General features: G+C 43.9%; 1 protein-coding gene across 1 annotated transcript in view; it reads left to right on the plus strand.

Moving 5' to 3' along the window:
- QSOX1 (quiescin sulfhydryl oxidase 1) overlaps positions 1–25,051 on the plus strand; it is a 357,780-nt gene that overhangs the window by 222,022 nt on the left and 110,707 nt on the right. The window contains exons 3-5 of the mRNA XM_086955434.1: positions 5,520–5,568; positions 14,079–14,178; positions 23,142–23,232. Coding sequence (XP_086811560.1) covers positions 5,520–5,568; positions 14,079–14,178; positions 23,142–23,232 — 240 coding nt within the window. The remainder of the gene's footprint in view (positions 1–5,519; positions 5,569–14,078; positions 14,179–23,141; positions 23,233–25,051) is intronic.

A 25,051-nucleotide genomic window follows, 5' to 3' on the forward strand; every position in this document is an offset into this window, starting at 1 on the left:
TAATAAGAATGGGTAAGGTAGCCTCCAAAGGAGTTCGTTGATTTGATTGAGTCTATTATTTAAATGTGGTATACAGGTGACTTAATCGTCCTGAGTGAAGTTAATTCCAAGTGATTGAGTGAACACATAAATACTTAAGACTAACTGTACATGACAATACTTAACGTTAAAACAATACAATTGAAACAATAACCAATGGACATGTGTATAGGCAGAAAATAGATTTTATCAAACTTCAATCATAAAGGGAAAATACAATACACAAAGAATATGTAACACAGGGATACAGGATGAATATCAGACAATAAATCAAAATCACTGTAAAGCCTGTATAGCGCCTATCCAAAAAATAAAGATGTAAACAATTCTCCTTTGGATAAAGCCAAACTAGAGTAGAACTGCAAACAGAAAGCGAAAGCTACAGGCTACAGGCTTTACAGTGATTTTGATTTATTGTCTGATATTCATCCTGTATCCCTGTGTTACATATTCTTTGTGTATTGTATTTTCCCTTTATGATTGAAGTTTGATAAAATCTATTTTCTGCCTATACACATGTCCATTGGTTATTGTTTCAATTGTATTGTTTTAACGTTAAGTATTGTCATGTACAGTTAGTCTTAAGTATTTATGTGTTCACTCAATCACTTGGAATTAACTTCACTCAGGACGATTAAGTCACCTGTATACCACATTTAAATAATAGACTCAATCAAATCAACGAACTCCTTTGGAGGCTACCTTACCCATTCTTATTACACCATCACAACAAGCACAACCGCCGCACTCACTGGACCGCGATCCCTGCCCACAATCGCAACAACCGCCCCCTTCGCACATGCAACCCTCACTCGGACCTCGACGCTCTCTCCCTCCTCCGCTCCTACGACCAAGCTCCCCTAAACCTCACAACTGCTCCGCACCTCCCCGTCCCCACAATACACTCAAACCCCCGTAGATCCTCCACTCTTAACAACAGAATATCCGTCCCAAATAACCTTAGAAAAGTCCCCCTCTCTCTAGCACCCTCCTCCTCTCCAGACACACCCCGTCTCAAATGCACTCTCCTAAACTGCAGATCGGCTTCTAAACACTCCGCCGCCATCGCTGATCTCATCCTAAGATTGGACCTTGACCTAATCCTCCTGACTGAAACCTGGTTAACCGAATCCTCTACACCTATAATGGACATTCTGGTCCCCCCTAACTACCACATCATTAGGCTTGACAGGTCTGGCAAGTTAGGTGGCGGAATCGCATGCATATACAGGAACAGCCTTTCTGTTCTGAAAGTCCCCGTGCCGTCCCTACCCTCTCCAACTTCCTACGAATACATCTGCCTCGATATCATCAGTGATGGCAAACCGATATGCTCTCTCCATAGCATTTACCACCCTCCCAGAGACCACCTCATCTTCGCCCAGCAAATGATGGACCTGATTTCAATCAACGCAGGACGACAGCTCACCCAAATATACTTGGGCGACTTCAACCTCCATTGGAACGATCTTAACGATGCGGTGGTAAATAGTCTTAAAAGCTTCCTCAGCGCCCTGGACCTCACACAATTATGCAACAGCCCGACCCACGAGAAAGGCTCTATCCTCGACCTGATCATCGCCAAAGAGGGCGCTACCCAACTGGAGGCTATTCAACCCTGTGACTGGTCAGACCATCATATTGTTACATTTCACATCAATGAAAAAGTCAAACTCAACTCTGTTCAACCCACCAGACCTAAACTCTGGAAAAGAGACCTGAAAAGACTCAACCCATTATCCTTACCCCAGAACAGTCGCGACCTCCTACTCCCCCCTACTGGCGTTACAGATGTCCAATCCCTGACTGACCACTATCTGAGCGCAGTGACCTCAATAATTAATGAGGCTGCTCCCATGCAGCTAAAAAGAGTCTCCGCTAAAATCTCCAAACCATGGTACGACGGGAGTCTCAATGAAGATAGACGAGCCATGAGACTGGCAGAGCGCACCTGGAGGACAGCTCCCTCTGCACTACACCTGAAAACCAAGAAGAAAAAGAGAAACGCCTACTTCAGGAAAATAAAGCGCTCGAAAGCAAACTTCTTCAGCCTCCAGCTTGACCAAGCAAAAAATCGCCCTAGAAAACTGTTCGAGTTAATCAGAACACAAGCCAAGGAACAACCCCAACCTCTCAGTACCTTGCACGAAGCACCCTCATGTGAAGACTTCGCCACTTTCTTTACCCAAAAAACTGACAACATAAAGAATGAACTCCGCGCGGACGCAAGACTCCACAGCACTCTCAACTGCATAACACCCACCGAACCTAAAAACAATGCAGCATGGTCAACCTTTGAAACCTACTCCGAAGAAGAAATAGGCAAACTGCTCAACACCTTGAAACCTTCCAATCACCTCTCGGATCCCCTCCCTGCTAACGCTGTCAAAGATTTCATCCCACTGCTCCTTCCCCTCTAGACTAAAATCATCAACAGCTCGCTACAAGAAGGAACTTTCCCTGACTCCCTCAAAGTTGGACAAGTCACACCTTTGCTAAAGAAAACTACTGCCGACCCATCCGACCTAAACAACTACCGTCCCATTACCAATATTCCCACTCTCGCCAAATTACTGGAAAAATGCGCTCAACTACAACTGACTAAACATATCGACCGGTTTGATCTCCTCAACCCGCATCAATCAGGCTTCCGAGCAGGACACAGCACCGAAACAGCGATGACGCACATAATTGACGACGCCCTTCAAATTCTAGATCAAGGTGATACCTGCCTCCTCATCCTGCTTGATCTCTCTTCGGCATTCGACACTGTCAAACATGAGAAGTTACTCGATCTTTTGAGCACAAGAATGGGTCTTTCTGGGACTGTTCTCAAGTGGTTCACCTCCTTTTTACACAGGTCGCAGAAATTCAAGAGTAACAACCGGATCTCCTCTCCAATACCTGTGTCGTTAGGCGTCCCACAAGGATCTTCCCTATCACCAACACTGTTCAACCTAGTTATGGAACCTTTCACCACCTTGCTCCAAGCATCCAATGTACTTTTTCACATGTATGCAGATGACACTCAACTATATCTCAAATTACAATCCCCCAACGACATTTTACTACTGAACTCTACGATCAGAAGCACCCAATCTTGGCTTGCTGATAATCATCTCAAACTCAATGCTCTGAAAACAGAATTCCTGCTGATCACACCTCCCACGAAGATCCCCATCACGCAAACCTGGCTCAAACAGTTAACTGCACTCAATGTCCAACCCATCATAGTGGACTCAGCGAAATCTTTAGGCATAACCCTCGACTCCAACCTTAACATGCAGCATCATATCAGCAAGGCTACTAAGGGAGCGAACTTCCAAATCAATACACTGAGGAAACTTAAACCCTTCCTACCAGCCAAAGACTTCCAAACTGCAGTACAAGCTCTAGTAATCCCTCGAATTGAATACGGCAGCACCGCCCTTTGCGGCCTCCCGTTAACCAGCACTGCACCCCTAAGAGCCTCTCTAAACGCTGCAGCCAGACTCATCACTGGATCAAAAAAACACTCACACATCACCCCTGATCTGAAAACACTGGACTGGCTGCCTTTTGAAGCCAGAATACATTTGAAAATCGCCTGCATGACACACAAGGCTCTACACCTGAGCTCTCCCAGATACCTCACTCAGAAGCTGTCAATCTCTGGCGGCTCTAGAAACACTAGAGGCACAGACAATCTTCTGCTAAAACCCCGAAGATTCCGGAAGGTAAAAACCTATAAACGCTCTTTCTCAGGAATGGCACCCAGGATCTGGAACTCACTCCCTCCTGAAACGAGGCTCATCCCCTCCTTCACACTTTTTAAGAAAGAAGTAAAAGCTATTTTTATGGCCAAATACACCTGACCTATTAGCGTGGATTTGGAAAGACCCTACTCCGACCTGTATTACTTTGTTCGAATTCTATGACTATGTATTCACCTGAATTATTTTTGCTACTAACTATCTACGCACACATTTAAATCGCTGCTCGAACTATATGACTATGTATCTCACCTGTATTATTGATGCTACTGACTAGCTATGCACACATTCAACTGTTATATTTGTATTATTGATGTGCTGTACTACTTATGTGTAACCCCACTCTCTTGCTGGCATTCCCAGCCGTGTAAAGCGCTCTGATATCTGCAAAGATTCTGTTCGCGCTATATAAAACTTTCAAATAATAATAATAATAATGATGGCCTACGGCCACATTCCAGTCCTTTGCTTTTCTTACCCTTTGTGCTGCTCTAGACAGAGACTAGCCATATGCAAAAGAGCATTGGTCCTACTCCAGTGGGAACAGTTCAGTCTGAACTGCCAGGTCCCCTCTTGACTAGAACACTGGCAACTCACGATCGACCTACTCAGGCTTTATCATTGAAGTATAGCTTGCATCTTACATCATAGCAAGCATGGGACCCATGTCTGGGCAGTGGGCACACCCGTCACGCTTGGGTCATGTAATACAACAAAGGGATAGAAGGAATGCTCAAAATGATCTTGGATAGCTCCACTGCAGTTGCTAATCACATAATGTCTCAAACTGGCATCTCTTAAGTCTAGCGGTGACATTATCCCCAGTTGTGCCCTAATGTACCACTGTACATTCCAAGTCCTGGGTAGGACTGGTACAGGACTCCTCCATCTCCCCTCCCCACCATATTTTACAAGAAGCCATTGCATATAATTTCACCCCAAACCCAAAGAATGTCCAGCTTTATCTCTTGCTTGGAAGAAGGGGTCGTTTAGTCATCCTTGTAGGCACTGAGAATGAGATGTTTACTGTTGTGCTGCAAACACATCATAACTAAGGCACCCGGTGTTGATATATCAAATGTGCTGCATATGGTCAGTCTGTCAGAATGCATCAGCTGCCCATGTGCTTATTTGACAGAGTTTAGACTCAGTGATTATGCTGTGAGTCAACAACGTAGGTAGGAAAGGGAAAGGTAGTTGTAGACGATAGGAAGGAGTGCACCAACTATGGCACTATTCACATGAACCGTCCAACATTGATTCTTAAACAAAAGCCTCACATGGTCTGGGTGTCTTTCAGAAATACAACAAACAGGTAGTTGTTATGTCCAATAGCCTACACCTGCCTGACCTAGGCACAACTGAAATTTTACAATAGCAAACTTTGAAATTCCAGTATCCATGGGAGACCAAGGAAATCAACGAGAATTATGGGTAAGTTAGTGCTTTATGGACCTTCCAAAGCATTACTGCAATTTTCAAGTGTTTTCTTGTAGACTGTGGGTTGCATGCCTATTGAGGTAGTGCCTGACCTGATGATTAAGTAAGGTTTGAGATTTTAAAAAAGTTAGTGCCCCTCATAGCCTGCAGTCTTTAACCATTCAAAACCACCTACTTCTGACAGACTAGAAGACGGTCCAATCACAGAACTGTATTTTGCCTAGCATAACTTTGTGTGTCACAAGAAATACTACGATGGGTGTAAACTTTTTTTTCTTTTTTCCACAGTTTTTCAAAGCCTTCTCTAAAGATGTTGCCAGTGGGAAGCGTATAAAGGGTCAGTGTCCAAAATGTTTACAATGTATTGTTTGCAGCAAAAATGTGAACAATAGAACATAGACCTAATTCTGTGCGTGTTCAGGAAATACTTATCTTGGCCAGGTCTGAACCAGAAGTAATTCTTGACAAAGCACTTGATGACTCTTTTAGCTATTTTTAGACACTCTCACTTCCACTCTACTCATTTCAAACACGCCCCACACCCCACACCCCTTCACCCAGGGTTCTTTGGCAAACAACACTAATGACCTCCGGCAAAGAGCACCCCCTGCGGGGCCCGTTGGGCATTGCGGCGCAGGCTCACCCAGCAGCTGCCCTATGATGAAGGATGACACCTCTTGGGGTGTTTGAGGGCCCTTGCTCCTTATAGGAGCTCTCCCACCCCCTGCCACCCTTCTTCCTTCCTCTACCTGGAGTAACTCATCCATTGCGTACGTATGCTCAGCCTCACTGACTGCTGTATTGCTGCATGTGTAAGTGCTGGTTCCAGATCTGGATGCCTATCCTGTACCTAGCTTCTGCGGTGTCCTGCTTTGTGGTTTGTCCGGTTCAATATCTGTCCCTAGTTCAGGTTTTTACCAAGAAATTGGTTCTGACAAAGGTATCTGTTCTGTTTCACATGCTTGTTCTGAATAGAGTTCCGGTGATTGACTTTAGGTCTAATTTGGCTTCTTGTGCAAGATTTCATAGGGAGGACAGAGTCAATTTGAATGGTTGGGAATCTTCTGTGGTTGGTTGTTTGGATGTTGTTCTGTGTCTTGTTTAGATTTAACTTGCACCTTGTTACTTTTCCAGGTTTTGGTTTGGTGACTGGTCTGGTTCTAGCTTCTGGCTTTAAAACTGCGCATTGATCTGGATTTAGTCAAGATGTTTTGTTTGATCAGCTGAAGGCTGCTTGCTCTGGATGTGGTCTGGTTACCAGTCTCAAATAAGGGCAGGGGTTACATTTCTAGATCAGGCTTTGTTGAGGATTATGGCTATGGCTCTGATCTCTGCTTGTGGATTTAGTTAGAAGGGATGAGATTCAGGTTATAGACCCTTTTCTGCTTATGCGCAGATACTTACTCAGAATTTGACCTGGTTCACTTTATGGTGATCCTGAATCAGACATTAAGGTCTTGTTCTCAAGTCCTCGCTCAAACTGGTTCTATCTCCAGTTTGTAGTGTCTTTTCATCCCCCCAGGATATGGCTATAGACCAAGGCCTGTTTGTGCACTGCATATTTTGGAGTCCAGGCAGTGGTCACTGGCTTAAATACAGTTTGTCTGGTTCTATTTCTAACCTGGCCCCTGAATTACAAAAGGAAGTGGTTCTGGATATGAAAAGGTTTGTTGTTGGTAAATCTGTTTCAGAGGGTACGGTTCTTTATTTTGAGTTTGATTCTTTATTTTACGTCTAACGTAAAGGGTGACCTATTTTTCTCTGGACTTCGGATCTGCATCCTTCTTGGCTCTGTATCTGGTCTAGCAGTGATTTGGTAAGGGGTCTGATTGAGGCATCTGTGTGTCATGTTCTGTGTAGCATTACTCAGGTTCTCTGCACTTGTTTTTTTTCTCTCGCTTTGTTTGACTCCATTGTCTTTTCCCCCGTGCTGTTGCTGGCCAACTGTTAGTGTTTGGTTTAGAAGTTGGTGAGTGTTGGTGCTGCTTCTCTTGTGTGACTGATTTGACTTCTGGGAATCGAAGTGCTAATGGAGAATTAAAAAATAAAGGAATACACCTGAAAAGAAGGAATTATGAAGAACTTGTTTGGAAAATACATTGTTCATGGCATGTGTAGCTGTAAATACACATGCTCTGCATACTCCTGCTATCTAGTGTTGGGCTCGGATGTGTGCAACTTGTTTTTTTTTTTAAGTATTTTGAGGCATGAGGTATAGTGCCTCCTACTACTACTGGTAATGCACTTGGGCATTGGCCCCATTGCTATTTTTTCTGTCATCAGGTTCGGACATATTTTTACTGAGCTCTGAGCCGACGCCTCGCTGTGTTTGTCGTTGGACGCTTTAGGACTTTCCATTCGTGTTGGCAAAAACAATTGTTGTCTGCCGTACTTTCAGTGCTATGGAGACCTGCGTCTAGCACAATGAGTGGGTTTGACTTGACACACCTCTAGGGCCATTCCTTCATCTTCCTTCACCCAGAATGCAGACATTGTGATGGAAAGGACTGCTGCTAATACTGTCCACAGTGCCACTTGGAAGTACCTCTGGACAGACCTCTATCCATTCTGCAACTTTTTCCTGTCTCCAGAGCATGACAAGGCCACCAGTTCTGTCTGTCTCGCCTTCCGCGCCAAAAAGACTTTGCAGTACTCAAGTGATTGACGACTTGCTTGACTAACCATGACACAGAGGAATGGAGACCACACCCACAGGGAGGAATCCGAGCCCTGGCTGTCAGGCAAGCAGGTCCTACTCTTCAGCCCGGAGCCGAATTCCGATTTGGAGTCTGAGGCAAAGGAACCTCAGGAGGTCCAACCACAGATGTCATCGACTGCTGGTATAACCTCCAGCCCTCTACCACCTCCCCATCATGTAATTCAGGCAGAGCACAGCCCTCGAGAGGGTCGGGCATCGATCGCAGAAGTCCAGTATCAGGCTTCCAGTACACCACATTAACTGTATGAACTGCTATGGGCGTCCACCATATATTTTTACACTCACACACTTTTGTGTTGTGCGACAGTGAATCAATCTCTCCCATCTGCCATAGGTTGCCTCAATCACTAAAATATCTTAAAACCTAGTGTTTTGAGCTGTCGCTGCCTGTGTAGCCTTCCCAAGGATGTGGAAAAAACCTGTAAGTGCGAGTAAAAGTGAAAAAAGGTGAGAAAAAGTTGGCAGTGCCTCACGGGAATAACACCATGGTAGTTTACAGACTGGTACTCACCTGCATCCTCAGGTTCTCATCATTAGCGACTGCCGACTTGTAAATCAAATAAGTGATAGGAAGAAAGGAGAACAAAAACGTGTTCAGTGTGGTGTGTATAAACCCTGTGAGGAGTACCGGGATCTGGTGTGGAAAGCCCGGTACACCTAGTCTAAAAACGACCTAGACAACCACTGGCTAATCTACTTTAATCCTTGCTGTGTGTCTGCTCAATTAAAACCAACATGTTTCATTGCGTGTGTAGTCTTGCGGCAATTTAGTCAGGGTAAGGGTCCGTTGTCCACACTACACCAATTTTTTTTGTTAATTATACTGGGTGGTTGCCCTTCATCGGCATACCTGCAACCCCATTTAAAACCCATGCATGTGTACTAGTCCATATGCACAGGACCCGTCTCAGTCGCTGCAGGTGCTGAGCGGCTGCCAGTTATACCTGCGTCATCACGACTGACTGATTGGAGCAACTGAGACGGGTCCTGCGCATATGGACTAGTCATCCACGTTTTCCCTTACTTGGATGACTGGCTGATTAAGAACGCAAAGAACAACAGTGCTTAGCACATACCCAGATCACCAAAGATGACCTTCACGATCTAGGGCACACTGTCAACACACTCAAGTCTCATCTTCAGTGCTTTCAGGTACAACACTACCTGGGAGCAATTCCCAACTTCGTAACCGGCAAAGCATACCTCAGCCAAGCATGGATCTAAGCTTTCCAGATGTTAATGCACCTTTGTTTCATCCAGATAATCAAATAACAGTCAGAACGGTTGTGCATCTTCTTAGATTGATGGCCTCCTGTATTGCCATAGTTCCTCATGCGAGACTACACATGCTTCAGCTGCAGGAGTGTCATGCTGCACAATGGTCGCAAGTGGAGGGTCACTGAGAAAATCTTGTGTTTATTTGGGCCAGCACCCATCGCTGTTGCAGTGGTGGAACGGGAGCAATCTGTTGCCGGGCCAGCCCTTTCTTGACCAAGTTCCAGAATTACTATTTGAGAGACATCCCACAGCATGGCCTTGTTTGTGTCGGGGGTTATGTTAAATTGCAGATATTCATTTATAGTATCTCTTATCTCAGCCCTATTTACTGTGTCTCTCAGTGTGGATCTACCAACCCTTCTCTCTTGGAGTGTAAATCTAATCTTTTAATGTGAGGGATATCTGCATGGTCTGATATCATGATAATAACGATGTTTGTGTGTACTACCTGGTTCTTGAGGTTCCCGGACGTATAGATCCCGTCTATCCTAGAGGATGATCTGCCTGTGTATTTGTAGTAGTTTGTGTAATCATGTTCTGTGGAGTGCAGTTCCTTCTGTATATCAACTAGGTCCAGCTTACAGCTTCTTTTGTGTTAGTTTGCGAGATAGACCCTTAAATAGGCTATATTGTCCAGTGTGCTGTCCATCACCTCATTGAAGTCTCCTGTAAGAACGCTTGAACCTTCAGTGAATCCCCTAAGCTGGCTGAGGGCTTTCTTTATAAAGTAATTGTGGTTTTGGTTAGGGGCATATATTGTCCCAATAGTGATCATTACATCTCTTGTCTTACCTTTTACAAATACATACTACTATGTTTGTCCGATTACGTCTCTAATATGGTAATGCCTAAGAATACCTACACCGTGCCTAAACATAATTGCTCCGGTCCTGTTTTTGTAGGTGCACTGGCTTGAATCTACTTTGGGTATTTTTTGCTATTGGTTCTCTCCCCTCTCCTGATTTCAGATGGGTTTCTTGTAGCATGACCACTTCTGTTCTAATAGTGCTAACACTCTTACTTTTTTAACTGGGGCATTTTGACCTTTAATGTTAAATGATAATACCTTAAGTGTTGTGTTTGGTGACTTTATTTACATATACCCGGATACCGTAATCTGGACTTTTCAGGGGAGCAAGAGCCCTGGCCCCATCTGGAAAAGTCGCCAACCCTTTCCCACACTGGTAACAACTGAACATTTCTCAAATGTGTAAATTAACTCTGGATTGGTGTTACCTTCAAGCTATAACTCCAGCCTATTATGCCACAAAAATGTATGTCCCAGGTACTTCTCTCGTAGGTCTTTTTTAGAAGGTGTAGCTAAGTTTCCTAATGAAGGAAAGTGTCTTAAAATATTAACATTTTCATACCAACATTGCAACTAATTAAGTGTTTTAACGTCTGTACTTGATGGAGATCTTGTTAGCCTACTGCGATATGCGACAGATAGCTCTGAATCCTTTTTACCAGAAAAAGTCACGGTTTGGCCAGTTTCTCTTCGGTCGTCATTCTCTGAATTTTGTCTGCCATTCTGGGGCTTCTCTTTTGCAGTTTACTTCCGGATTAAGATTCCTACTTGTTCTGGGTGCTTCTGTGGGTTCCATCCATTTCGCTTCAGACTCCTTGTAGATCACAGTGATGTGATATCTGGTATCGTCTAGTTGGTGTGGAACGTCAATGTGGAAAGTCCATCTGTATTTTATTCATTCCTTTCTTATTTAGGGCATCAATTAGCGGGTGGAAATCTTTTTTCTAGTGGGGGTAGGCTTGGTGATCTCTAGTAGAAGCATTATGCTGTCTGTTAAATATCACTGTGCTTTGTCACATTGCTTCGTTCGTAATTCTTCTTTCTGGATAATAATAATAGTTTGTTTGACATATCTCTATTTTTTTGTCTGGTTTTACTGGTTTTTCTCCCCATTACTCCCACTCCCGGCCTAGTTCCTCTACTTCTTTAAGACATGAACTTGAGCCAATAAAATTCAGAAATCTTAAAATGTTGAACTCTTCCACTCCTTTTCTTTTCATTTGCCAATCTTATGTTGTCTCGTTATGTTCTTTTTTCTATGTATTTGCAATTTTCGGCTAGAATGGAAATCTGTTCTACCAATCCACTGATCTCGCCCAATAGCATTTCTCCATCCCGCCTCCTATTTGATGTCTTTTCTTCAAACGTTTTAACTCTTTGACCAAGTTATTCTACACCCACTTTTAAATTGGTAGGAGTATCCTCCAGGCTTTGCCTAACTAACACCAATTTCTGTGTGAGGTCTTCTTTCGATTCTCAAGTCCTTCAGTATATCTTTTAAATGATCTTTGGTCAATGGTGTGGTTCCCTGTGTTTAAACCATTTCCACTTTCGTATTTTTTTCCAGGATTTAGTCTACAAAGTCACGATGTCAATTTGGCCTATCGACATTGGCTTTGGGAACATCTGTCTCCATTGCAGGGATGTTCTCCATGCGCCAATGTTGTTCTTTGTAACCTGGCCATCTCCAGCATGTTCTCAGGATTTACACCTTGTGTGGTTTGTTGTATTGAACTAGGAGCTGGGGAAGGGCATGGAGCTGTGCAACTCACTTCACTTTCTATTTGTGGTGTCTGTAGTACCTGTTGTCTTTTCTATCTGCGCCACTGTCATCCTTAGCCTTTGGACTCAGTCTGTTTCCGTGTTGCCCTCCCCCGGCCCTCATACCTTTGGATTTCTTAGCTTACCCCTGGTCGTCATGGAATCTCTCTCACAGGCCTCTGACTTCCTCCCCAGAGTCGAGAACTTTCATTGCTGCATCTGCTTTCCAGCGCAATGTACCGGCTGCAGGTTTGGATGACGCTGCTTGTGGGTCATTCCCCTCTTGTTCGACTGGTCTACAGTACCTTGCTTGCAGTTTCAAACAAACCAGCTGTATTTACCTGACAGTCTTGATTTGTGGGGTGGAGCCAACGGCATCAGTGTAATTTGCTGGGAGAACTTGCTCCATGTTGCTACTAAGTTGCGCTGCCACTGCTTGAGTAGATAGTTACACAATGTTTGGCAGAACTTGGAGGTTTGCTCTCCTGACACTCTGAGCATATGAAAAAACACACTCAATCTTCCAGGCCTTGACCGCGCAGCCCTAACCATAAATTTAAACGTATGACTTATTTGAACCTTGACCTGTATATTCTAAAATCAGTAAGAATGAAAAACTTTATTACAGTGATGTAATGTTTCCTTTGCTATTGCTCAAAGTGAAGAGTCTAAATTTATTTTTAGGTCTCGCCTGTGGGCATGCGCTGTTGCTTGTGGGGGGTATTGTTTACAATAAAAAGCTTGGAGCACAGCTAGGGCTTACGATTTGTTTCCTTCATTGTCACTCTTCTTTGCTGCCTCCTAATTCGCCAGCACATGACTGGCGTTACTTTCTTTTCTTTCTGTGGAGCATGGACGAAGCACAGATTGATTCAACTTTATTAGTGTCTGTCCACTGTGATACAGATACATTTTTCAGAAAACATCATCTGTTTCCAGTTCTTGTTTCGCTATTCTTTCTGTTTTCAAACTCATTTTTGGACATTGTTTATGTATGCCTCTTTTGGCTTACTTGTACAACTAAAATAAAAAAAACTATATTTTACGTGAGTTGAATTAAGCCATTACAATATATAAATGTCACAGTAACAACAAATTTACACCTTCATGAGGCTTGCCGCGACACGCCTATTTTCATTGATTTTTAGCCATTCATTCCCTTTATGCCTCATACTTTTGTGTTCATTTTAAGTTAGTTTCCTTGCTTAAGTTACTTACAACTTTACTACTCTATGCCACTCCACACCATGCCCACTCTGTCATTCCACTCTGTCATTCCACTCTGTCAATGCACTCCACTCTGTTAATCCACCCTGTTCTATTCCACTCTATATAACTCTACTTTACGCCACTCCACAACACTCCACTCCATGCCACTCCACACTACTCTACTACTCTCCACATCTCTCTATTACAAGTCACCCCACTCCACACAACTCTGCTCACTGCTGCTCCACTCCACACCACTCTACGGTACCCCTCTTCACACAATTCCACTCTACTCTACAGAACTCCACTCTACAGAACTCCATTGTATGTCAGTCTACTCTAAGCCATTGTACTCTGCGCTACTCCAGTCTACTCTACGTGACTCTCCTCTATGCCATTTCACTCTACTCCACTCCACTCTATGCCACTCTAGTCCTCTCAATTCTAAGCCACTCAATGCCACTCTACTTTACACTGTGCACGCCACTCTATGTCAGGTCACGCCACTTTACTCTACTCCGCTCTATTCTATGCCACTCCACGCCAGTCTAAACCACTCTACATCGCTACTCTCCGACACTTCTCTCCCCTACTCTGCACAACTCTATGCCATTCCTTTCTACCTTTCGCCACTCCCCTCTGTCACTCTACGCCACTCCACACCCTCTACACATTTGTACACAACTCTATGCCACTCCACTGTATGTCACTCTACTCTATTCACCTCTACATCGCTATGCGATTGTACGTCACTCCCCTCTGTGCCACTCTCCTCTATGTCACACCACTAACTTTTTTGCCAGGCTGGAGAGCAGACACGCTGCTGTACAACTTGTCTAAAAGACACTTGCAAGGCAAGTAGCTCTTGCACAGTTGAAACCTATTGGCTTTGTCAATCCTTGTTCGTTATGCTATTTATGTCACTGTTTTTTTCCATTAATGGTATATTTATATATATTTGTATGATATTTGATATATATATATTTGTTTTTACATAGTGCTAGTTTCAGTCTGATTTGCTCCCTGTTTGTTCATCTCTGTGATTTCATGTTATGGGGCTCCCACCCTGCAGGTCTGAATACTCCCACTCAATTGAGGCACAGTATCATTGACAACTTGGAGCAGCATAAGGAGTCCTGGCCACCTGCCTGCCCACCATTGGAACCAGCCAGGTATCTGAAAGCCAAGCATCTAAAATGTTGATTGGGGGCAGGCAACCCTTTCCATATTCTTTAATTTTATTTATAATATTCTAATCTGATTATATTGCACTCAATATGCCAAAAGGTAGAACTTTTGGTAGACTGTGAACATAGATTGCAGGGAATGGGGAAGAGACATAGATGGGTAAAAAGGAAATACTGAGAGAAGAGGCAGATCTAACAAGGGTCTTAACCACTTGGATGCTAATGACAAGGGTAAGTAACTTGTCATGCACTGCCCATTTATTTCAATGGAAATCTCATTATAGAGGCCTCAGGCCCTTAGCGTCCAAGTGGTTAAGGTTGTTGAATGCTCTTCTGTAGTTCGCCAGGGGCAAATTTAAGCTAAAGGGCTTTTTAGGAAGAATTAATAGAGGACCACAGAGGGTAGTGGCATGCTTTGGGGGGGCGACGCCGAGTATGTATGTACTAGGAGGAAGGGGTCCCAGTGTGAACGTGGTATAATATACACAAATCAAAAAATATTCTACACAAACACTGAATGGATCCACACTGTTTAATTCACAATGGGATAAGGTATACTGAATATACAGAACAAATTATCAAAAGTTGTAGGGGGTTGTACAGTGCCCCAGGGAGGGAGAGAGGAAGGGGAGTGAAGGTCAAGTGAGGATGTGGAGATGGAAGGAATTGGTGACAGTAAAATCAGTCAATTGGCAAAACTATATTGACAAATTAGATACAAAACAAAAGGACCAAAAGTTCGGCGTTTGAATCAAAACGGCATACTTCACATAATACAATCAGTGTTATAATGGTGGCGTGAAGTTGACACTGAGAAAGGTGGTTGTCGACGTTTCGACCCTCAGATATGCGCAGGGGTTAGTCATGCCCTTACTGTGGGGTCTTCTTCAGGACCAGAAAGGGGGGCAGGCAACCTGAGTTTTTACAGTGGCATAGAGTCAAGAGTTGACATCACGTATGGTTCTTTCATATAGTGCTTGTCCGATAGGTGAATTCTCAGAGACTCGAGTGCTAAGGTGTCAGTCAAGCAATCGGGCTGTCAGTATTACGGTAACGGGACGTCTCCGCCTGTGATCCGCGGGTGGTGAGACTCTGTGGTATTTGCGCCAAACGAATCGGGACTGGAAACGCCACTCGAACTTGCCGAGTATGTATGAGCAAGTATTTGGGTGGATGGAGTTTGGGATTGCCTAGGATCCCAAAATTAAGTATCAAAATGAATGCAAAAAGTTGGGTCAGCTGGACCCTAAATTTCTTAACCGGCCATCAAGCATGTATAGCAAGGAAGATGGGCCTGCTCTCAGTATGCAAGCCCTCTGCAGAAAGCCAAGCGTATGATTTGTACAGGGAACCAGAAAAAAATCTGTACAGTCCATTGGTTTCTCCAAGGCGCACACAATGCAAGACAAGTGTTTCTGTACTTCAAAGATGTCAAATGCCGAGGGCAAAGCAAGGAGGCAGGTGGATAAGTGCATACCCTTCAGGGAAGTACCCTGTTGTATGCTAGAGAACTGCCTGCACAGACTTCCCGGCCTCACTCTCTCTGTACGACTGTTGCTTCCAAAGCCCAGTAGCAGTTGTGGGGTGCCCTTGTAATAATGGGGGTAAAGGAAGGTCTTTCCAGTAGACTTTAAATTTGAGAGTGGGAAAATCAGAAAGGATAATACCAGAAATCCCAAGTAAGGAAAAAGCCTTCTAATGAGTAAGAGTAGAGTTAGGTGAAGTGCTAAATGACAGAAAAAGGAATGAAGGTTGAAAGGATGGTCATGGCGACAGAAGCAGAAATATCAAAAGTGCCTATATTCGAAGTTGATAGGGAGGAATTGTGAACTGTGGCAAGTCTACATTCTTACACTTAACTGACCTATCTTTCCAACCCCTGCCAGACAATCAATACAAGAAGGCTGAGGATATCTTATGATACTGGGATATAGATCTTGTGACCCTCGCAAAGACTGGGACAAGAAAGTGTCTATCCTGCGCCGTATATGCAGAGACTTGGAATCATGGGTCTTTTTGCCTCTAAATGTGATGGGGTGGGCGGGGGCAGTATATAAAATGACAGTTTATCCTCGGTTCTTATACATCCTAAAACAATCACCCATTCTTTGCTGCGTATGCTTGCTTGCAGGATTTCCAGGCTAGGGTAACCTTCTTTATCTGCGTGGGTAAATACCCAGGGTCTCCATTTCTAAGTGTGCGCTGCCGGCGTTTGTGGGGAAGTCTGGACCTTCCAGATCTTTGCCCCCATCAGTGGGCATAGAAATGGTACAAATAGGGGACTGGCTGTTTCTGTATCACCAAGACTCCACTTGAGAGACTTAGTATGTTTCAATTATTGTATGGGGGGACCCACTCCCGCGTTCACTTCCGAAGATCACTGGGCTTCCTTTCCTCAGCTGATGTGCAGCAGGCAATCGTATGAAATGATCAGGCAAACTTGCTGCACAAAAGACTCTTTGGGCAAGGAACTGGCTGAAGCGGATCGCACAACTGGAGGGCTTACGACAGTACGACCTTATAGTCCTCTCCCGTCTTAGTGACGTATTGGGCCATGATCATATTCACACCGCAAAACACCTTTTAGTGAAGTTTGAACTCCCCAACTCTCAATTTTATAGGTACCTTCAGTTGCATCACACCTTAGACACATCGAGACGCTCTATGTGAAGGGCTAGAGTATAACCCCCTGAATCCAACCGGACTATGGAGACACTGGGCAGAAAAGGCACACCAAGACTTCATCGGTCCCTTCTGTTAACGGCTCTGATCCTCTCAAAGGCTTGCGAGAGGCCTGGGAACAAGATGTCGGGGAGATGGGAGATGACGAATTGCAGGAGACCCAGATGACATTGGCAGCCCAGATACTGTCTATCCCCTCGAACCTGCAACTAACCCAATTCAACTAACGTCATAGAATCTACTATAGTCCGAAAAGAATAGCGGAAAATGAGGAGGGCTCGCAACTTGGAGTGCACGAGATGTCATTCCCCATAAGGCTCATACATCGGATGAGCTGGGTTTGCTCAGTTATAGAGAATTACTGGTGAGGGATGTATGCCTGACTTGCAGATGTTTTGCAGTTCTTAGTAGTCATGGATCCTAAGATAGCCCCTACTAGGAATAATGGAGGATTGGTTGAAGACCAGGGCCAACGGAATATAGGCGGGATGGCCATTTTGGTAGCTAAGAAGGACACTGCCAGGCATTGGCAGCAGGCGGGACATCCATCTCTGCAGGACTGATAAAGAGGCATAAACTACTGTGCAAGGGCTGAAAAGTTAAGTCTACAAATGGAGGGCCTGTGAACTTAAATATGATAGTGTGGGGGCTGTGGACCTCGCAACAATGGTACGTTAAGAGATGTGGTCAGAGCCTCTATTTCAAATATCTTCACCTACACATTCTCTATGTACTACCTACTTTGCATGCACGTGTCTGCTGTGTTTGGTGCTACATCTTATGGTCAGTTTGTACTGTGCTTATACCTTGCCCTAAAGCTATATAGAAAAAAAGAAATATCTAAACAGCAGAATACTGGCAATTACACCTGCACACAACAATATCCCCCTCATGCTCTGAATGTGTATTTAACCTGTGAAATTTGAACACCGAAGTTGTCCCATAGTTTTGTGCCTTTAAGCATTAGAAATGTACTTTTTAACAAAGTGCTTTCATGTAATAGTTTGAGAAACAAAAAATGCTGTGGGGTTGAGGGGGTCCAGTTGAGATTAGATGGCAGATACAGACTGTGATGAGGAGGAAGTAAGAGAGGTCAGAACGTGTCAATGGGACAGAACTAGGCAGCACACTGTACTGCTGGTTTCTACATGTATACATTACAGGTATTTCTGATTTTATGCAGAGGGTCACCGTGGTTTCCCCTTTGCCACATGATTATTTGGTTATGTGCTGTGATGAGAATCCAGTACTCCGGGTTCAAAGGTCAGTAACTCGGCTCCTAGACCAGTGCTCCGGTTTGTTATCCTAGCCTCCCATAGGCCCATAGGAGATGCCTTCTTGCGTTGCTGCTACAAGAGAGTATGCAATTGAAGTCCTGGATGGGAATTGCAGTGTGTGAACGTGACCTACATCTCCTCGTTATGCTGCAAAGAGACCAACATGGCAACTGGCTGCGTGGCACTGTAATTAGTGCCAGTATTTCTTTCCTTGAAAGTGTATTCGCGCATGTTCTCCTTTCGTGCTAATTATCCCCTTCTTGGACTCGACGTCGAAGGAAAGACCTAGAGTTATGGTAATGAGGCGGGTTATTGTGAAACTGAATCCGCTTTAAGGAAGTTTCATTCCTATACCCGTGCTTTGGTTGACCTTATTGTTATCTCTGCAGCGTTCCTAGTCTGTGTATGTAGGGCTCTACCTCCATGTTTAATTTGCGTCATAAGGGCGGGCTTGTTGTAGGGTCTGTGTTTTTTAACGAAACATCAGCAAAGCGGAACAATGCTCTCTACGTCCATAGTTGGGGCACGCGCTCTGCTAAGTGTTTGAGGACTAACACAGAGGTCACGGGTCAAGGCTGCAGTGCTTCATGCTTAATGAGTGGATCACAATCACAAACAAATTCTGGCCATACAAGCTTCCCACCATTTCACATTTCCTAAATATTACATGGAAAATGTAAGGCATTCAGGAGACCGGGAGATGTTTGTTCTAGTTGAATAAATAGTTGCTCAAAAGACGTGACCCAACATCGAGCAGTAACATACACTCTCAAAAGGGAATGTTCTGGAAGCTGGCTAGTATAGGTTCTTTGTTAACGGGTCATGTGACACATGGGGCCGTACCAACTTCCTCCTTCTATGAAAAGGTAAACTGCAAGCATGCTGATGTGCGTTCTTCCCATTATGTTATACACACATATTATCCCTGCAACTACTACTATGCAAGCTCATAAGATGGTGATCAGGATACTGGTTTGTATGGTTTCTGCCCTTATTGTCACACTACAATAAACTTCGCTCCACAGTCCGTCAAATGTTGATCTGCAAAAACATAAGGAGGCTGGTCAGTGTGAGGTCTTTTCAGGGGCGGCTCCTCCACTAGGGTGGAGCAGCATCGCCCCACTGCTTTCTCGCAGTGCGAGAAGCACAAACCTAAAATGGTAAAACAAAAATTTTTATGTTTCTGCTTCTCGCACTGCAAGAAAGGAGAAGTGTTTGGCTGCGGGCTGGTGCCTGCTCGGAACTGCTCTGTGAGCAGGGCTGGGCAGGGGAGGAGGGGTGTGCTCACTCCTGAGTGTGCGTGACTGGTTTGGTCGGCCCTCTGGGGCCGCCCAAACCAGTCATGCGCACTCTGCACTTGCTCCATGCAGGCTGCAATCCAGAATACATGGAGAAAATGGCCTCCCCATAGGCACCTGTATGGGTACCATCCCGACCAATCACAACGCAGCCATTGCAGCATTGTGATTGGCTTAAGGGAGGGGAGGGACGCTCCCTGTTCCTGCAGGAGCAGGAGCTGAGAACGCAGAACCCGTTCGGCCGGCAGACAGGTACGTTTTTAAAATGCATTATTACATCTACCCCCCCCCCCGCATACCCCCTCACCCACGATGAATGCCGACTGCAACTGGGTCTTTCTAATTATGCATCAACATACCCTTTAGACGTTATTTATTCAGTGACTGAGTGACTGTACTGAAGTAAGTCACTCGCCTGTAATCCTAGTTGTCTTCCAGGGGAATCCTCATCAAAGTCATAAGCACTGAATAATCTCTCCCACGTGCGGGGATCGTGGAGCACGTTTACAAGTATACATATTTGTATAACCAGGATTAGTACCATAGTACTTTATATATGTTTGCAGCCTAAAGAAGACTACAAATGGCCACATTTCATTGAATTTTCATTTTTTTTCAAGGAGCCAATTGCATAGGCATGCATCACTATAAAAAAGTGACCATAGAATATCTTTCACAGACCTTTGTAATAGGAAAAAGAAAGGGAATATAAGACCTTGTTAGCCATTAGGCTGCAATGCAAAGCACAGAATAGAAAACAGGCACTGTGCCTTTAAGAACCCCAGAGTACCCCCTGCATCCCACTATGCCTCACAGGCGACCGTTAGGTTAGGTCAGGTAATTTTTACAGAAATGTGGAATCCTGGGTGAAGCAATTGTTAAGATCTGTAATAGCTTCTGCCTGGAAAAGTGTGAGGGTTGCTTATGCCTTTGATAAGAATTCCCCTAGAAGAGAACTAGGATTACAGGTGAGTAACTTTTCTTGCTCTTCCAGGGGATCCTCGTCAATAGTCTTGAGCACAGAATAGAATAGCAATGCCATCCCGCAAAAAGGTGGACATGAAATAAAAACAGCTCAAACTATCACCCAAAAAACCTTAAAAAAGCCTGCCCTACTTGAGTATCTGCTCTGGAGTCTGAATCTAAACAGTAGTGTCTAGTAAATCTATGAACAGATCTCTGAGTAGCTGCTTTACTAATCTCTGAAATGGGAACATTCCAAAGAGATTTTTTGATCTCGATGGAGGTGGTCTTACCGTCGATGGAGGTGTCCTTGATGTCGACTGTGTTCCCATCAGCCACTGTCTGGTTCTTTCACTGTTGAGTGTCTCGACTTTGTAACTGATGAAGGTGAGCAAGAAGGTGTGTCTGGTCGTCGCTAGTCTTTGACGTCAAGGAGTATAGCGTTGATGTATCTTCCTCTGATATCTCTTCTCCTTAGATATGCCTCTAGGGGAGTCCCTGGAGTGAGAAGAAGCTCTAATAGAGGACTGACCTTCTCTGTGGCTTCTAGAATATTTGCCAGCATGTTCTTCCTTCCTCTGCTGCATTCCATGTAATCTGGTTTTCTGTTCCTCCTTCAAAGTTCTTCTGGAGAAGAACTGACAAGTACAGGAATAATGGATCTGATCTTCTGGAAGGCACATTTTCTGTCAGAAAAAGGTGTCAAGCTGTCTTACATGGCAAAATATGTCAAGTGAAAACTCTAAATAGGTTTGGAAAGATTTTCAAAAGATGTTTGTCGAAAAGGCAGCACTCAGTGCCCTAAGATCACCTTTTTATAGTGACGTATGTCCATGCAATTGGCTTTTTAAAATGAAAATTCATTCAAATCTGGCCATTTTAGCCTTCTTTAGACTGCAAACTTGGTACAAGTACTGTGGTACAAATTGTGGTTATACATGTATGTATACTTTTTAAAAGTGCTCCAGGATCCCCAAACATGGGTGGGACTATTCAGTGCTCATGACTATGTATGAGGATCCCCCTCCTTCCACTATTGTATCTGAAGGAGAACGTTCTAAGCCCCCCCACCAATACCAACAGCTTGAGGGAGTAGGTCCTTTACTCAGAGGAGATTAAAGTGTTGAGGAATGCAAATCCCAACTAGCGGCAGATGGGGCTGAAGTTCTTTCGGCAGGAAATGTTTGAGCATAGAAATACTCGATAGGAAAAGGATGGCATAAAGTGACAATTATATTGGTAAAGGACCGGGTTTAGCCTCCCTGTGGACCACCACATGCCATCTAATGTGATGTATGATATTTACCAACCCTGTCCTCTGTTATTCCAAGTAGTATCACGCATCACTATTTATATCACTTGGCGCAGTTGTTCTTAGCCTGTGGCCAAGGGACCCATGGGGATCCCAATCAGGGGGGTTTGTGACTGCTTAGAAAATCAAATAATATTATCAGATTAATAAAGTGTATGTAAATAAAGAAGCAACAATTCACATTGCCAATGTTAAAAAGTTCTGTAGACATGAAGGAATTTGAAATTGGCAGTTAAAAATTAAGTTTGTATACTCAGATTGATTTGTGGGAGCAGTGCAAGTGCATCAAACACTTTAAAGTATGGCCAATGAGTGGCTTCAAGTGAATTTAGACAAGCTCCAACCTTCCAATTACGGTTACATATTAAAAAAAATATTTGTTGGTGAATCACATAAAATATTTAATCATTTGTGTATTTGTTTATGAATGTCTGCTTCTGTATTGTTTTGTGTATTGTTTTGTAGTTCAAATCATCAAACTGTTAGGCCAGGGTCCCCAGCTTCCAGTAATGACTCACTGGGGGTCCCCATTCCAGTAATGACTCAGTGGGGGTCCCCAGATTCCCATAATTATTCAGTGGTGATCCACAGGTACCAGTAATGATTAAGTGGGGGTCTACACAAGTCAAAAGGCAAGAACCACTGGCCTAGCTGTTGCCTTAAGACAGATACTGCCCCCCCATTCAAGCCTGTTCACTTGTTCATTCACTTTACACTTGTTCTGAATTGCACTTTGTCTCATGCAATCTTCTTTATGTACATAAGCATAAATACTCACTTCTTCTGTACCTAACAACACAAAAAATGTGTATATCATATGCAAGGACCAGCTGTTGTTCATCCAATGGTGCATGTTCACTTAACTCATTATCTGCTTTTCTTACTCACTGTATATTTAAACGTCATTGGCAACCGCTGTCTTGGATCAAAACTATACTATGCAAAGCAAAAAGGTTTAATAAACATTATTTGAAAGTATGGACTGGATTCATCTTGAAAGGCATTTTGTAATCAAAAGACCTTGCTTGCAAAGGGCAGCTTGGATATTTTTTGCTGTTTTTAAGGCAAGGTTCAGTGTACGTCTAGATTAGGATCAAACCTACCAGTTATCTCTTTTTCTGGAGGCTAGTGTATATTCGAGCAGTAGGTAGAATCTCTTTATATGAGGAATACCATTCAAGCAACACAGGTAAAGGGAGGAGGCAAAGAAATAAAGGGTCTTGAGGTTGCCTCATCTTAGTGAGAGATAAGGGGAGCTATAGTTAGATTGCAGTGATATAGACCCTGTCTGCTCCTACAGATTAGCATGATCGCCGAGCTGGAGGGTATGTCCTGATCAAAGGCTTCTTTTAACTGCCTGAAGTTAAGTATTTTCTAGAATTGACCCTGATAACCGTGTCTTACATTCTCTTACAGTGTGACAGAGATTCAAGGGTTCTTCAACAGTAACAACGTGGATTACCTGGCCTTGATTTTCGAGGATAAGAGATCTTACGTGGGCAGAGAGGTGAGACCATAGATGCTGAATAGTACAAATGTCCAATCAGAGCATCGCGGGGCCACAAGTCCCGAGATCCCCAGTCCTGGAGTTAATTGGGCGTCTCTAGGGTCATGGTTGCTTCAAAGCTTCATTCTGCTTGTTTCATTGGGTTTATCACAGGAGCTGCCATTCTCCTTGGCCAACACCGTAAGTACTGGCAGCAAAAATCCCTAGGCCTAACAGGAGCGGGTCTGATTTTCTACCATATAAACCATGATGGTGGATGGTGTTGTGTGTGAATATTAGGAAAATATTAAGAATCGATATCCTGCATGGCCTTCCTCTAGCACACAGATATAACCACGATGCAAGAAATTATTTTAGTGCTTGCTAGGAAAGATTACCCAGGATACAATACTTCCCTATTACAGGTGCATCTCTGGTCTTCATGACTCAGATGCCCTAACAAAACCTTTGGAATCCCTGTGTCCCCTCTCCTGAATGTGATCCATGTATACTAACACACCCGCCAAATTTGACCCTAACATACATGTTGCTCTTCATGATAAAGACAGACAATGGTAACATTGTACATGCCACGCTCCTCCTACCTATGTGCCAGTACAGCCCCCTTTTCGTCATCTATCCATGTTTTCAGCAAGGGTTGATTGAAATAAGAGGCAAGTTTTCTTTTAATCCAGTGCAGAATTAGTTATATTGCCTTATCAGATGACTGTGTGTAAAAGTTACACTTAATTTCCCTTGGTTCTTTTGTTGTATATGTTTTGTTTGCTGGTGAGCGCTGTTAGTTAAGTCTTTCTATGCCCCACTGTCAGTACAAAATTGTAGTACTGCTTCTGTGTTTGTGGGATGTACCCGTTTTTAGTGTTCAAATTCTGTTCACCCTATCTGAAATGTGTACATAAACCAGGCCCAAGTTCGCCCTCTCTGAAAGCTGCTCCTGGCCACACATTTCCACTCCTCTCTATGATCCGATGTACATGGTTCTCATGCGTGCACCAAAGGTACATACATATTCACAAGTTACCCCTGAGCTCCTCTGTACATAATACGTCACGTGGCGAGGACACACTGACACAGACTGTGGCCTATATCTCTAAATGTGCTGCCTCTATTCAAACTTTACTAGCCTAAGTGTCTGACATCCCTTTAAATGTAGCTCCTCGCGACAGAGGTACACCAGCACAGCACAAAGGGTGCATTTCATTCAGTCCTGCCTGGACTGCCAAGCTTCTATCGCAGGCTTTCCTTCCTTGGAGCTCTGCTCCCTGTTGGCTTTTTTTCAGGAGGTTTATATGTTCCTCCCCTCTTGTGCTTGCGATCCCATTAATCAGAGTGCGAAGCTAGGCACAGCACCTCCAGAAAGGACCAACAATACCAACCTTGTAGCCAGTGGTATACCAGGTAAATACAATTTCACTGGTTCTTCAAAGGGCGATGTAGTCGCATTTGGCTGCTGGGAGAAAGGGAATGCAAGGGCAGTGGCAAGAAATAGCACAACTCATAGTGATGTAGAATACTAGCAGGTAATTAAGGCATCTCTCCCACGTACCTCCACCTTGTCAGAGTAACAGTATTTATGAAGGAATATCAAAGCAATAACGTTCAGACTTTTTTCTAGGTCAAAAACAGTGTTGCAGGTAAATAACAAACCACTGCCCCTTTCCCATGACCATCTAAGTCCACGGAAATGTGCAAAATAGTCTCATGGAGAGGCAGGAAGATGTTCAACTCAAATTTCTGGTGCACATTCAACCGTTTGGTCTTTGCCGTGCACGAATGAGGAAATGGGGAGTTTTACTTTTTAATGGTAGATGTGCAAAAT

This window comes from Lissotriton vulgaris, chromosome 1_1 (genome assembly GCF_964263255.1).
Source record: "Lissotriton vulgaris chromosome 1_1, aLisVul1.2, whole genome shotgun sequence".
NCBI lineage: Eukaryota > Metazoa > Chordata > Amphibia > Caudata > Salamandridae > Lissotriton > Lissotriton vulgaris.